This window comes from Diaporthe citri (assembly GCF_014595645.1).
Source record: "Diaporthe citri strain NFHF-8-4 chromosome Unknown scaffold_9, whole genome shotgun sequence".
In the NCBI taxonomy this organism is placed as follows: Eukaryota; Fungi; Ascomycota; class Sordariomycetes; order Diaporthales; family Diaporthaceae; genus Diaporthe; species Diaporthe citri.
The window spans coordinates 1634253-1646919 of NW_025064854.1; the positions used below are offsets into that span (position 1 = coordinate 1634253).

At 54.9% G+C, this 12667-nt stretch overlaps 4 protein-coding genes across 4 annotated transcripts; 3 read left to right on the top strand and 1 right to left on the bottom strand.

The window, feature by feature from the left end:
- Positions 1-288: 288 nt before the first annotated feature.
- INS49_015570 (uncharacterized protein) lies at positions 289-1624 on the top strand (the record flags this gene model as incomplete). Its single annotated transcript, XM_043176249.1, has 5 exons — positions 289-459; positions 520-633; positions 693-709; positions 781-872; positions 945-1624. The coding sequence occupies 5 exons, from the start codon at positions 289-291 to the stop codon at positions 1622-1624; spliced, it is 1074 nt and encodes a 357-aa protein (XP_043019704.1).
- A 224-nt stretch (positions 1625-1848) lies between these two features.
- On the bottom strand, positions 1849-4848 carry INS49_015571 (uncharacterized protein; the record flags this gene model as incomplete). The annotated part of the gene is made up of 1 exon (XM_043176250.1): positions 1849-4848. The coding sequence occupies one exon, from the start codon at positions 4846-4848 to the stop codon at positions 1849-1851; it is 3000 nt and encodes a 999-aa protein (XP_043019705.1).
- A 1674-nt stretch (positions 4849-6522) lies between these two features.
- On the top strand, positions 6523-7326 carry INS49_015572 (uncharacterized protein; the record flags this gene model as incomplete). The annotated part of the gene is made up of 3 exons (XM_043176251.1): positions 6523-6615; positions 6674-6757; positions 6832-7326. 3 exons carry the CDS (start codon positions 6523-6525, stop codon positions 7324-7326), a joined length of 672 nt encoding a protein of 223 aa, XP_043019706.1.
- Positions 7327-8960: 1634 nt separating this feature from the next.
- On the top strand, positions 8961-12083 carry INS49_015573 (uncharacterized protein; the record flags this gene model as incomplete). Its single annotated transcript, XM_043176252.1, has 7 exons — positions 8961-9056; positions 9122-9178; positions 9250-9316; positions 9376-9492; positions 9629-10975; positions 11031-11287; positions 11343-12083. 7 exons carry the CDS (start codon positions 8961-8963, stop codon positions 12081-12083), a joined length of 2682 nt encoding a protein of 893 aa, XP_043019707.1.
- Between the last annotated feature and the right edge of the window lie 584 nt (positions 12084-12667).

The window sequence follows — 12667 nt, forward strand, 5'->3', positions numbered from 1 at the left end:
CGGAGCTACTCTAGGGCACAATTAATTATCTTGATGGATCAAGAAGGTGCACATATGCGGGAATTAAATTGCAGAACTGCTTACAGTACTTGAGTGTACATACCTGTCGAGGTACCTAGGTAGGTAGACGCCAACCCTATGTCGAACAGTCTTGATCACTCCCAAGCCTATCTCGAACCCCACCAAACCGGCATCATCGCGCATGAAATTGCCCATGATTCTTTTTCGACCAACTCTGCGTGCGATCAACTCGCCCTAACAAAGTGCCCTAGTCCATCAGCTGATATCATGGCATCTGCTGCCAACATCCCTCTCATAGACATCTCCGCCTCGGGTGAAGAAGCCCAGCTCAAGGTGGCCAAGGAGCTGGTCGATGCGGCGGTTGAGCACGGTTTCGTGTACATAAGAAATACAGGCGCCGATATCCCAGCCGATGCTGTAGAGCGCGCTTTTGGACTGGTACTCTGCCGACCTTGACGCTCTACTTTTTATACACATGCTAATTGGTGAGAATCATAGGGCAAGAAGATATTTGACGCCCCTCTGGAGGAGAAGGAAAAATGTATCATCCAGGAGAACAACCGCGGTTGGGGTGGTATGAAGTATGAGACATTGGATCCCAAGAACCAGAAGGTATGTTTGACCGGCCACAATGGTTTCACTGCCGTGGTGCTCAAACTAATGTTCTCCAGGTTGGGGATCTCAAGGAGTAAGATGTCCCCTAGGCCGCCTTCTTGAAGGGTTTCGGCACCGGATGTCAAACGACTGATCAAAATTCAGGGCCTTCAACTTTGGTACCTTTGAAAATGGCAAGGCCCAGCAGCCTATTCCAGAGAGCGTGGCTCCGTATGAAAGCCAATACAGTGACTTCTGTACGTCGAAAGTCTCCGGCCATCCACCCCTCTCTATCCCCATCTACGGACCCAACAGCTGACCCGCCACAGATGAACTCTGCTACAACCTCTCCCTCAAGATAAACTACCTCCTCGGCATCGGCCTAGAAGTCCAACCACCAACCTTCTTCCGCGACCGCCACCTCCGCGAGGGCGGGCCCAGCGGCAACATCCTCCGCTTCCTGTACTACCCGCCACCCCAGTCCCTCGGCCAGGACGACGCAGCTGAGGACGTCCGCGCCGGCGCCCACTCTGACTACGGCAGCATCACCCTCCTGTTCCGGCTGAAGGGCCAGGCCGGGCTGGAGGTCAACCTGCCGGACGGATCGTGGGCGCCCGTGCCCGTCTCGCCACCCGGTACAGAGGACGACCCCAGCCCGCCCATCCTCGTCAACATCGGCGACCTGCTGAGCTACTGGACCAACGGCCTGCTGCGGTCGACGGTGCACCGTGTCGTGTTCCCCGGCGGGGACGGAAGGGGCCTGCTGAGTGGGGAAAGCGACTCCGAGCCGCGGTACAGCATCGCCTTCTTCTGCCACCCCGTCGGGACCACGACGCTCGAGACTGTCCCGAGCTCGAGGGTCAGGGCCCACGAGCCCACGGATGGCGCGGAGTGGGCGGCGCGAGGGGCGAACCCGGATGTGGAGAGGAAGGCTATCACTGCGGACGAGCATTTGCAGATGAGGCTCAGGGCGTCGTACTTGCAGATGTATGACAAGGAGAAGCAGTAGGCCGGGTGGCTGCTAAGAAACACGTGAAAAATAATATGCATTGCGGAATAAGTGCTACCTCCGTGTGCTCCCCTATGCTTTCCCATCAAGATGCTAAGTTCAGCCGTGCTAGTAAATCATTGCTGAGAGTTTCCTGGACCCATGCAATGCAAATGCCCTTCTATGCCCATGCTTATGCTTCCCAAACCCAATCCAATCCATTTTAAGTTTTGCTCCGATCTCTATCAATCCTTGCTCTCATCAATGCACCCAACATAATGCCTACTCCAAAGGTCCTCCCGGTTCGCACCTGTCCTCGCCGTCTGCCTCGTCCCACCGCCATCGCTCTTCAGGTTCCTCCTCTCCTCCTCCGTGATTGCCTCCAAAAGCCGCCAGTCGTACGCAAGGACAATCTCCGCCTGCCCGTTCCGCCTACGCAGTGGCCTGGACTCGAGCTCTCGAAGGAAGGCGCTCGTGGGCTCACTGCGGTGTCGTTCGACGAGCACAAGCGTCCGGGGTCTCCGGGTGGTGCCGACTCGGGCCCCATGCGACGCAAGCCATGACGGGATGTCGGTGAAAACGGCGTTGACTCCGTGAGCCGGCAGTATGTCCTCGGTAAGCAAAGGAATGTTTGCGATGCACGGGGAAAGGAGCACAGAGAAGCCCGCCAGTGCGCATACCCTGCCGGCATACCCGCATGGCAACGGCGACCGCCTCTGAGGCAGGAGAGAGCTTGGATCAGACAGCATCGGAGCAATAGGTGGAAGTGGTCTCGAATCCAAGTCGTCTTTCTCCTCGTGTTCTGTCAGGGCACTGGGCAGGCGTGGCCCAGTGGGCGTGAGTATGTTTCCCTGGGAGGATGGCGCCGATGTGATATCCTCAAGCGGCTGGCGTTGACTCCGCTGGCTGTTAGTTAGCGTTGGTGATGTCAAGTCGATGACCTCCGGTTCGTTCTCCCTTGGCTTCGTTCTACGCGGTGAACCCAACAATGGTTCTCTCCGTCGCTTGCGAGATGACCCCTGAGTTGGCTGTTTCGGTGCTGGACTGGAGTCCTTCAGAGGCTGGATTGCGGACGACGTGGGAGGCGTCGGCAACCCGGCCTTGACAGCAGCAATGACACTGGCGGGAGGTGGCCTGACAGGGGATTCTTCGATGTTGCGTTGTGGCGTCATGGGCTGGGAGGCGGATGTGCTCGCTGTTGTTTCCGTGGACTGGCTCTCGTCCAAGAAAGTCTCCTTCCGCGTCTTGGGCTCAGCTTCCTCTAGAGCTTCAATCCACCGCGCCAACTCCTGGCCGTCTTCTCTGTCCGGACACTTCAATTCCTCCTCCGCAAGTTCTTGCAGCTCTTGAAAAGTCACGCACTCCTTCCAGGTCCTTTCAGAGTGGACCTTTGAGACGTAGGGGAATCGCAAGCTCCAGAACCTCGTGTCGGGTTCCTTGTGGAAGGAGAAGCAAGTCATCTCAAAGACTGCAGGGTCGGTAAAGGCTATAGTGATCTTCCTTCCCTGAGCAATACCGGGTGGCACGTTGAGAACCGGCGCCTTGTCATCTCCCAACGGCACCGTGTCCATGATCCATGTCCTCCGCAAGTGTTCCATCATCGTAGAGTTGACCTCGATCTCGTTCACAACCACAAACTCCGGCTTCGCATCCCACCGTTCGACGGCCTCTTTGTTCGTGAGACAGCCGAGATAGAAATGGGTGAATTTGACCGTTGGCATTTTGAGTACTTTGGCCTTGGTAGAGCAGTAGCGGCCGCTGACCACGGCTAGATCTCCGATCTCTCCCATCCCCTTGATAAACCCCTTTTTAAGCTTCACACAGCAGGATGCATACCTTCGTTTGCTGCGGCCGAAGCTGAAATATGGCTCATCAGGCTTGATCACAAGCCCCTCCTCTCGCCTGACAATGCAAGATGCAAAGGCTTCTTTGAGGTCATCAGCAGCGACCCGTGACGAGAAATTGATGATCTGCCGCTGGACGAGCGCCGCTCGCCCAGTCTGACAATGCACCAATTGGGAGAGCCGTGAGAAACGTGTAGAGTGCCGAACGTTTAGAAGCGAATCGTCATCAACGCGGAGCAGATCGAAGTAGACAATCATCAAGTGCTCCCACTCGTGAGCCTGACTGTCCTCGCCGATGAATCGTCCGGATCTGCTAATATGCTTTCGTATTTTGTCGAACCCAAGTATCTTTTGTTCCTTATCGCTGTACACTACCAGCTCTCCCTCGAGGATGCAGCAGTGCTTGAACTTACACCAGGGAGTGCCCAGCCCCAAAGAAGCTTCGATGGCACTGTGAAGCTGTTTCTTATCTTGAGTGCTATCCTTGCCACTCTTCGAGAATATCTGTATGCTGTTTGAGCCCTTAGAGAGGTCAATATGAATCTGGCAGTACTCGCCATCCAGTTTTCTCTCAACGCTCATGAACCCCCTGCCCATTTCAAGACAATGCTTGATGCTGCGGCCTTTGAGCCACGTCTGGCGGCCGACTTTGACACCAATTTGAGGCTTGAGCAGTCTTGGTAGGTCCTCGGGCAGAATCTCTCCGAATGTCACACGGCGGCGCTCTTGCTCCAGCAAACGTGTTGCAATAGTGAAGTCATCGTGTATCTTCATTATGGTAGGCAAAAGGTGATGGCAGCGAGCATACACCAACCATTCCGGGATAACGACGGGAAGAAAGTTCTTGAGAATCAGTCTTATGGCCCATTTTGCCTCTCTTGCGGTCAGACAGCGGAACAGTGTCTCAAGAGATCCATCATGCTTCGAACTGGAAGGGCCGGTGGACGGAATTCCCGAAGCCCTTACTGACGGTGCACTGAACGAGTTTTTGGATGCCAAGGCATGAAGCAGGGTGTCGATCTCCTCTACCGTGACAGTGGCTCTTCGCACGTTTGGGGTTTGCTGGACTATCTCCTCGGCGCATTCAGCTAGGTCAAGGGGAGACCCCGGGACTGTCCATCTGCTCAACTCCTTGACCCTCGAGTGGCCGAGTCCACATGCTCGGGCAATCTTTGGCTGGAGAGTCTTCTCCTTGATGCCGAACACACGATCGGTGCGAGCCTCCGGTAGCAATGTGGACAGCAGAGCGCACTTGTCAGTGCCTTCGTCGTCCAGCTCTTGTCGATATCGCGCAAACCAGTCCTCGATAATCGCTCGTTCCCCTTTTTGGTTTCGTCTGCGCCTCTGGTCGTTTTCAAGGCTCTGGAGCAATTCGCACACAATAGAAAACGGGAATGTCATGGTTCGAACGAGGCAAGAGTAGTGAGAAAAGGGAAGAGAAAGAGAGCTCGGGATTCATCAGGCTGACGGGTCCGATAGCGAGATAACTGGCTACGCCGTGTCGAAAGCAGGGCAGGCAGCCAACAGGGTGGACAAAGAGAGGGTGGGTTGAGTGCAGCTGACCCGATGCCTCCTCCCGTCCCGGCGGGCGAACTGGCGGGCGACAGCTTCATTTCGAGGTCGCGTGTTCGCTTGGAAACTGTACTAATGAACTCGGGATGCACATGGCTTGTTCCTTCCCGTCTTTTTGTGACGCGATGGGACCGGGATGACGCGCCTTCACTTGCGATTCGCAGGGATCCCAAAGGTCTACCCAGGTTAGTATCCAAATGCCCCCAAAAACCCACACGCAAACAGAATTCAGGTTACCAAATGACAGTTCATTTTTTGTAGACTTTCATGTTGCAGTCCATCCCATAGTAGACTGTCCTGGAGCAAGTTATCCCATAACAGGTTATCAAATAGCACGGCATCGCGTAGCAGACTATCCCACTGAAGCAGCACGTAGTACCAAGTCTAGACCGGCTCAGAGAGAGGTGTGCCCGTCGGGCCTCGGCCTTCTCTCGGCACCGATCCCAGTCTATCTTATCGGCCGGTCCGCCTCCGGTCCTCGGTCTCAGACTGGCGCTGCGATGGACCGTGCTGTTATGCACACTACGCAAGTCAGGGTCAAGTGCGATGCACACATGCTGCCCAAGTGCTGGGAGGTTACCAACATAAGCCCATTCCTGATTGATGGCCATTTCATTAAAAAGTCAGATTCACGGGTCAGGGTGGCAATGTGTATGTGATGGAAGCTGAGGTTTTGGCTCCTGAATGCTGACTCAGACGACCCTGAGGACGGTGACGGGATGGTCTCATTTGAAATCAGAGGGGCCCCACCAGCAGACAGACAGTCGTCATCTTGAGAGACGGGTGGATTGGTGTTTCGCGAAAGTTGCCCACCAAAGTGTGACCTGACTGACCCAGACCAGGGAGAATAGGGCTGCCCCATTGTCAACTAGCATTCCAAGTATTGTGTGTTCCTGGGAACGGTCTCGCCCTGGCTGCTTCCTTTTCGATCATGCGGTCAACAATGTGTCGTCTCATCTATTGTTGGCCTTTCTGGTGGGGGGGCTTATCGCGCTTAAGGCCGACTGGGCCCGGCCTTCAAGGTGCGGCGGGCGCGGCCCCTTCCTGCCCTGATCTGCAACGGCGCCTGCGCTGGTCCAACCTCTCTTAAACCACCATCTCTGCTCTTTATTGTTCTCCATCTACATCCCCCAGCCCCTTCCTCCCACTTCTTGCGGCAAGGAGTTCTTTCACTTCCTCTCTCTGCTGAATGCCATTCACTTTGTTTCGCCTCAACACCCAGCCACCGCCCACTCGTCTTCCGGAACTGCCCATTGTCTCCCATCAACTGAGCCATTCTGGTGACTTCCGCCTGCATATTCCGTCACGAGTCCCGTCGAGTCAAATACTCCCGGCCGCCTCGACCACCGAGACCACACTAAAGAGCCCAACACACCTCACCTCACCTGACTTCGGACAGCGCCGTTCCCGGGACTCTTGCCCACAATAAACACTCTTTCCAGGTCTCGACGCCTCCACCGCCACACCCTGTGCTCAGCGCGCCAAAGGCCCGTATCATTAATCATGTCTCCCGACAAGCCCTCGCCCGCGGCGGCGAAGCAACGCATCATGGGTGATCTCAAGCAGGTGTCGTCGGAGAAGTGGGTTCGAGTTGATGTGGGTGGAAGCACGACCCCTCAATCCACCATGGCACGCAGCTGACAAGAACGTACAGGCCGACGAGACGAACCTTTTCCGCTGGCAGCTTGCCCTGATGGTGGTCAACCCCGACAGCGCCTTCAATGGTGGTTATCTCAAGGTTGGTTGATTCTCGCCACAACGAATTAACAAATGTCTTCGCCAGGGCTTCGAGCCTATGCTGACTTGACCAAGGCCGAGATGATCTTCCCCCACGACTACCCCTACTCGCCACCCAAGTTCCGTTTCTTGAGGCCCATCTTCCACCCCAACATTTATCCCGACGGGCAGCTCTGTATCTCTATCCTCCACAAACCGGGGGAGGATCTCATGTCGGGCGAGAGCGCGACCGAGCGATGGTCTCCTCTGCAAGGGGCAGAGTCCGTTCTGCGATCTATTCTGCTCCTCCTCGACGACCCCGAGATAAACTCCCCAGCCAACGTCGATGCTGGTGTCATGTACCGAGACAACCGAAAGGCCTACAACGAGAAAGCTCGCAAGACGGTGGGCGACTCGCAGAAGGACATACCCGAGGACTTTGTCATACCGACCACGCTCGAGCCCGAGGCCCCCCCACCAAAGGCCACAGACGATGATTGGCTGAATGAGAGTGAGGAAGAATTCGACTGGGAGGCGAGTGGCTCAGATGACGATATGGAGGATGCAGAGGATGACGAGGATGATCTTTAGGCATGGCGCATCATCATCTCTCGCCTTGCCTTGTACCTCCCGCCTTGAAGAACTAGCGGAGGTCGCTCATGCTTTGGCAGGCAGGCCTGTATCAGGTCTGCCCCGCCTAGCAGGTTTTACCTGGCATGGAACACTCGAATTATCTGCATAGCGCGCGTTTATGACGGTCGGTTGGCGTTCTGGAGTTGCACACGGCCCAGGATGGGCGGGCTGCCCTTCACCTCTTGATCGGCATCAACCGCCGAGACTCGCGGGAGTCCGGTCTGAAGAGCTGGCCGTGTGAATGGTCCAGTTTGACTTGGGGCCAGGGGAGAAAAGGGCGCCAGAGCGGAGGAAGGAAACAGGGAAAAGGCTGTCTTGCCCCTCATAGCATCAGGTCATGAAAGCAAGGCTGATTTTATGGTGCAGTGAGGGATTGGGACCAGAGGCTAGGGGTCAACCTGAGGACTGGTCTGTCTAGCATTTACTGCGCCTGCTAGAGACCAGGCTCATCTTTGAACATAGAAAGGAATACACACATATTTACTGTAGAAATCGGCAGCCACTGAGAATTAAATGATGAGAAACACTGTGAGCAAAGAAAAAGACTGCACAATGGGACAACCTCCAATAAATGAATTGACTACAAGACAAAGCTCCTATACGATAATCTCTAAGGACAATCTTCCACTTCAATAATCTACAGTGGGACATATCGCGTGGGATGAACTGCTATAGGGTGCCTTTTTACAGCCTGTGGAATAATCAGCTGTAGGATAACTGCCCAAAGGATACCCTTCTATAGAAAATGCTACCATGGGATAAGCTCCTCTGTGACAGCCTCTTAATTCCTGTAGGGCACCCTTCTGTGGGATACTTGTAGACTCTTGTAGGCTACCCTCCTGTGGGATAACCTCCTTTGCAACAACCTCTTCATTCCTGTGGGATATCCTCCTGTGGGATTTCTATCTCTGGGATAACCTCTTAACTCCCCTGGGATATCCTCCTGTGGGATACCCTCTTAATTCGTGTGGAATATCCTCCTATGGGTTATTGTCCTGTGGGATAACCTCTTAATTCCCGTGAGATACTTGCTTAATTCCTGTGGGATACCCTACCGTGGGATAACGTCCTATCTAACAACGTTGATGCAGCATGTTGGTTGCTGAAGAATGAGCGTTGACAGGGGGGTTCCCCGGAGGCACTACTACCGACCGGGGGGAGCAAGCTTTGGGCCTGCCGGAAGCAAGCGTCGGGACTCTTACGTAGCTGCATACCTTGTCTGACAGTCTCCCACTTGGCTCTGTACGCAGCGCGGGGATGAGACCTCATTCCAACGAAATCAAGAGACCAGACCTGCGAACGCATCACGACCACGACCACGATCACGACCACGAAACTACCTGTTGGGGAGGGTTCAGGCTGGAACCTCGAGGGCGCCCCCACTGAAGGAGGTCTCTCTGAAGCCCTCTGGACGATCTCTGTCCCCCTTCGACTTGGCCCCTTTCAAGCATATCGAAGCTTTCATGGACGACAAGCCAAACCGAAAGGCGTGAAAGATTCGAGATCCCCCACCCCCCAAGATCTTTCCTGCCAACAGCCTGTGATACATCGGTCCCGGACGGCGGGCGCAAACCGGGAATCGGACGGCAGCCATGGCGGACCCTACTGAGGCAGAGATCGACTCTGTCTGCGAGATGCTGCTGGCTTTCGATACCAGAGACAGACAAATGTTCTCCAGAGCCCTCAAGGTCCGCAAACGTTGAACCCATGATGCACATCATTCCATGGCGGTTGACTGACACCTTGCTCTCAGGCCCACAACAACAGCATACCACAGGTTGTCAACGAATACTTCGAGGGCCAAGATACGGTACATATGTCCTTTCACGAACGAGGCGGTAGCAAGACAGGCGGAAGCGCGGTGCTGACATACAGAAAAAGTTCAGGGCCAAATACTCATGGGACGAGGGGCAGTTCATGGCAGACCGAGATGGCTCGAGCTTACCAAGTGGGTTGTGTATCCATCAACATCTCTTCCGCCGTGGTTCTGATGTTCCTCACCCCAAGGTTTTCAAGTCCAAGGTCCCGATCAGTTCGATTCCAGTGCCAACGCATGGGACCAAACTGGCACCCTTCCCGCGCCGTCGCGACCGCCGTCCAGAGCGCAAAACAGATCACCTCTGGGTAAGATGATAGATTGGACGACGAACTACACAGTTGGTACTGATATCATGCTTGGTTCTGATATTCTGCCTTTCCAACTCCCTGCCGTCCTACACAAGAACATAACATACAGGCTGAGAGACTAACGTTGGACTAGGTGCACCAACGACGCAGCAGCAAGCGGACGAAGACCTGAACCGAGCCCTTCTCGAATCCACCAGCGCTGCCGCCACCAGAGGCGCCACTCCCCAGGAGAGCGGTGTCATCAGCACCGACACCAGCCTCCCGTTCTTCGGCCCAGCCAACAGGGAGACTTACCAAGACGACCAGTGGGCCATGGTTCGCGTGGACAAGGAGGCGTCTGACCCACCGCCATCGGCGAGACAACGGGACCCTTCGGCGCCAGTCTTCCTCCTTTGCCGGCAGCAAGGTGCACAGAGACATCGCCTTGGTCCGCTCATGATGATCAAGCATGACATCCCCGCCGCGAGGAACTTTTTCTTGTCTTTGGACGCTTTCGATCCACCTGGGTCGTATGGGCATAATAACTCGTGGTGGAAGGGCGACCTCATCCTTTGTACAAACAGCGAATCAACGGAAGACTTGCCCGAAGCCTGGTCGAACGACTACCGAAGCGTGAAGTTGGAGGATGAGATCCAACGGCTGATGGCTTTCCTTGATGCGACACAACGCAGCTACGGAACCGCTGACTCTATGTGCGAGAGCCCGCTGATGAAGAGCACTTGGGGCGACCCCGTGGTACAGTTCTATCAGAATTTGTACCTCAAGGCCGGCTCTCAAATTGTTCGCTCGACTATGTGGACTCTCGTGCGTTTCGAGTCCGGGGCTGATGAAGTTCCTGCGCCAATGACGCCGCCCACGTCTGAGTTTGGCATCATCGAGTTTAGAGTACCGAATGAGCTGTCAGACGTTCTGCACAGTCTTTACAGCTCATGGGATGCTCTGTTCTGGATCAACCAGGAGTCCGAGCTTTCTGGTTTCCCGCATGAGGAATCAGAGCGGACTGCGTACATGGAAAACCCAGCCGAGGTACTGACTATGCGCATCAAGCTGGAGGACCACCGTATCGAGATCCCAGAGACCTTCTACATCGACAGGTACCTTGAGAAGAACCTCGGCACCGCCCGCATTTTGAAATCGCAGATGTTCCAGATCTGGCAGGCGCTGGCGAAGAGCAAAGACGCAGAGAACAAGATCACGAAATGGAAGGATCCGGCAGATGTCTGGAAAGAATACGACAAGATTGCGCTGACCAAAAAGGTCATCGCGAAGGTTGAGAACCAAATCTGGAAAGTCAGGGCGAACGCACTGTGGAGGAAGCACGAGCAGTCAGTTGGGACCGAGGATGAGATCCCGTTTCTCCCGACCGACCTGAACCACCTAGCCGAGCTGAACGAGGAAGAGGACAAGACCGTGAAGGTCTTCGAGTCTCAGATCGACCTCGCGAGGCGCAAGCTCGAGAATATTGACCAGCAACTAGCGCGTAAGTCTCCCACTCGAGTAAAAACTCTGCTGACATCGCGCTGACTTCTTCAAAGGCCTTGGGCAGGAGAAGGAGGCATGTTGCGACTTACTTCGGCGCATGGCCGAGGTCTTGACAGTTCCTAGCGAGGAACCAGAGATGGACCCGGTACACAAGTACACCTTGCGAGGAGTCATCACATCGCCCGATATAGTGTACATGTGCAGGCGAAGAGAGGCCGAGCCTCCTGAGACGGAAGCTTCAAGCGCAAAGGTTGATCAATGGTGGCGTTGTGCTTGGGTAGCTGGCGATGAGAATCCTGTGAGGCAGGAGGTACGTACAGCGCTGGTTCCAGCCTCTCCGTGTGATGCTAACCCCAATTCGGCAGGCAACGACCTTTGACAAGGTTCGGGAAGCAATATTCACTGAAGTTGACACTGATGGCTCGAAAGTGCCAATCCTCGTGTATGCGACAGACAAAGCCATGAACGAGGAGCCGGCACCTCTGTCTGATGCGCTCAAGACATTCGTTAAGTTCGACAACCGCCTCTTCAAACAAGAGCTGCTGGAAGAACCTACGCCCACAGACAAGAAACGGAACGCGCCGCAACTACCAGAGTCTCCACTGAAGAGACAGAGAAGCACTAGCGTCGATTCGATGGCTACGAATCGAGCGTCTCTTGGAGATTTCAGTGATGTGGAGGAACGAGCTGCACTGCTAGGGGACCAGGAATTGAGAGACGACCCTTTTCAGTACGGCGACGGCACAGCCCCAATGAGCACAGAGATGGAGGACATGCGGCCGATGGGTGCCCCACCGTCCCCTCCCATGTCGGCTAGAGACGAAAGCGACCATGGGTCTTCCTCGCCTGGGATCAGAAGGTCAAGTGAGAGGCTTGCCAGGATCTCCTTGGACGGAAAGGGCCAGGACGGTGGTGATACGATGAAGATGGAGGTGCCGAGGGCCCCAGAGATGGCCGAGCGTGCGTCACCTGTGTCACCGTTTATCGTCCGGCGGCCCAACGGTACTATCGATAAAAGGGCCTCTATCATGGACCAGGCTATGGAAATCGACGGCAGCATGGAGCTGCCAGCGGTGGACGGGAACCCAGAGGACTATTACAAGTAGAGGATGGCCACTGATCACTCGCACGGTGTCAAGGGAAAGCGATTATGGGCATCGAGTGAGTCTTGCACGTACAACCCGGTATGCAAGTATACTTGATGGCTTGTTTGATGGGACACGGACGGGATGGTCCCCTGCAACGGCGTTGGGCATAGATGCGAGAGGGCCATGGGCACATAGCATCGACAGCATAGCAAAAAGGAATAGATACCCCCCCGGTTGATCTCATGGGGTTGTTGGCGGTGGCCTCCCGGGACTTGAACAATAGGACAATACTCTGTGGGATGACATGTTATAGGATAATCTCCTATGGGGTAATCTCCTATGGGATAATCTCCTATGGGATAACCTCCTATGGGGTAGTCTCCTATGGGATAAGCTCCTATGGGATAACTTGATATAGGATAATAGCCCCTAGGGGATATCCTTGCGTGGGATAATCTCTAGTGGGATAACCTCTTATAGGATACCTTGGTAACCTCATATAGGATAAATTGCTGCATACGGTGAGATAACCCAACCTGTGAGATAATGTCTCCTGCCTGGGTAGATACCTAGGAAGGTAAATTTGCAGGTAACCATGTCCC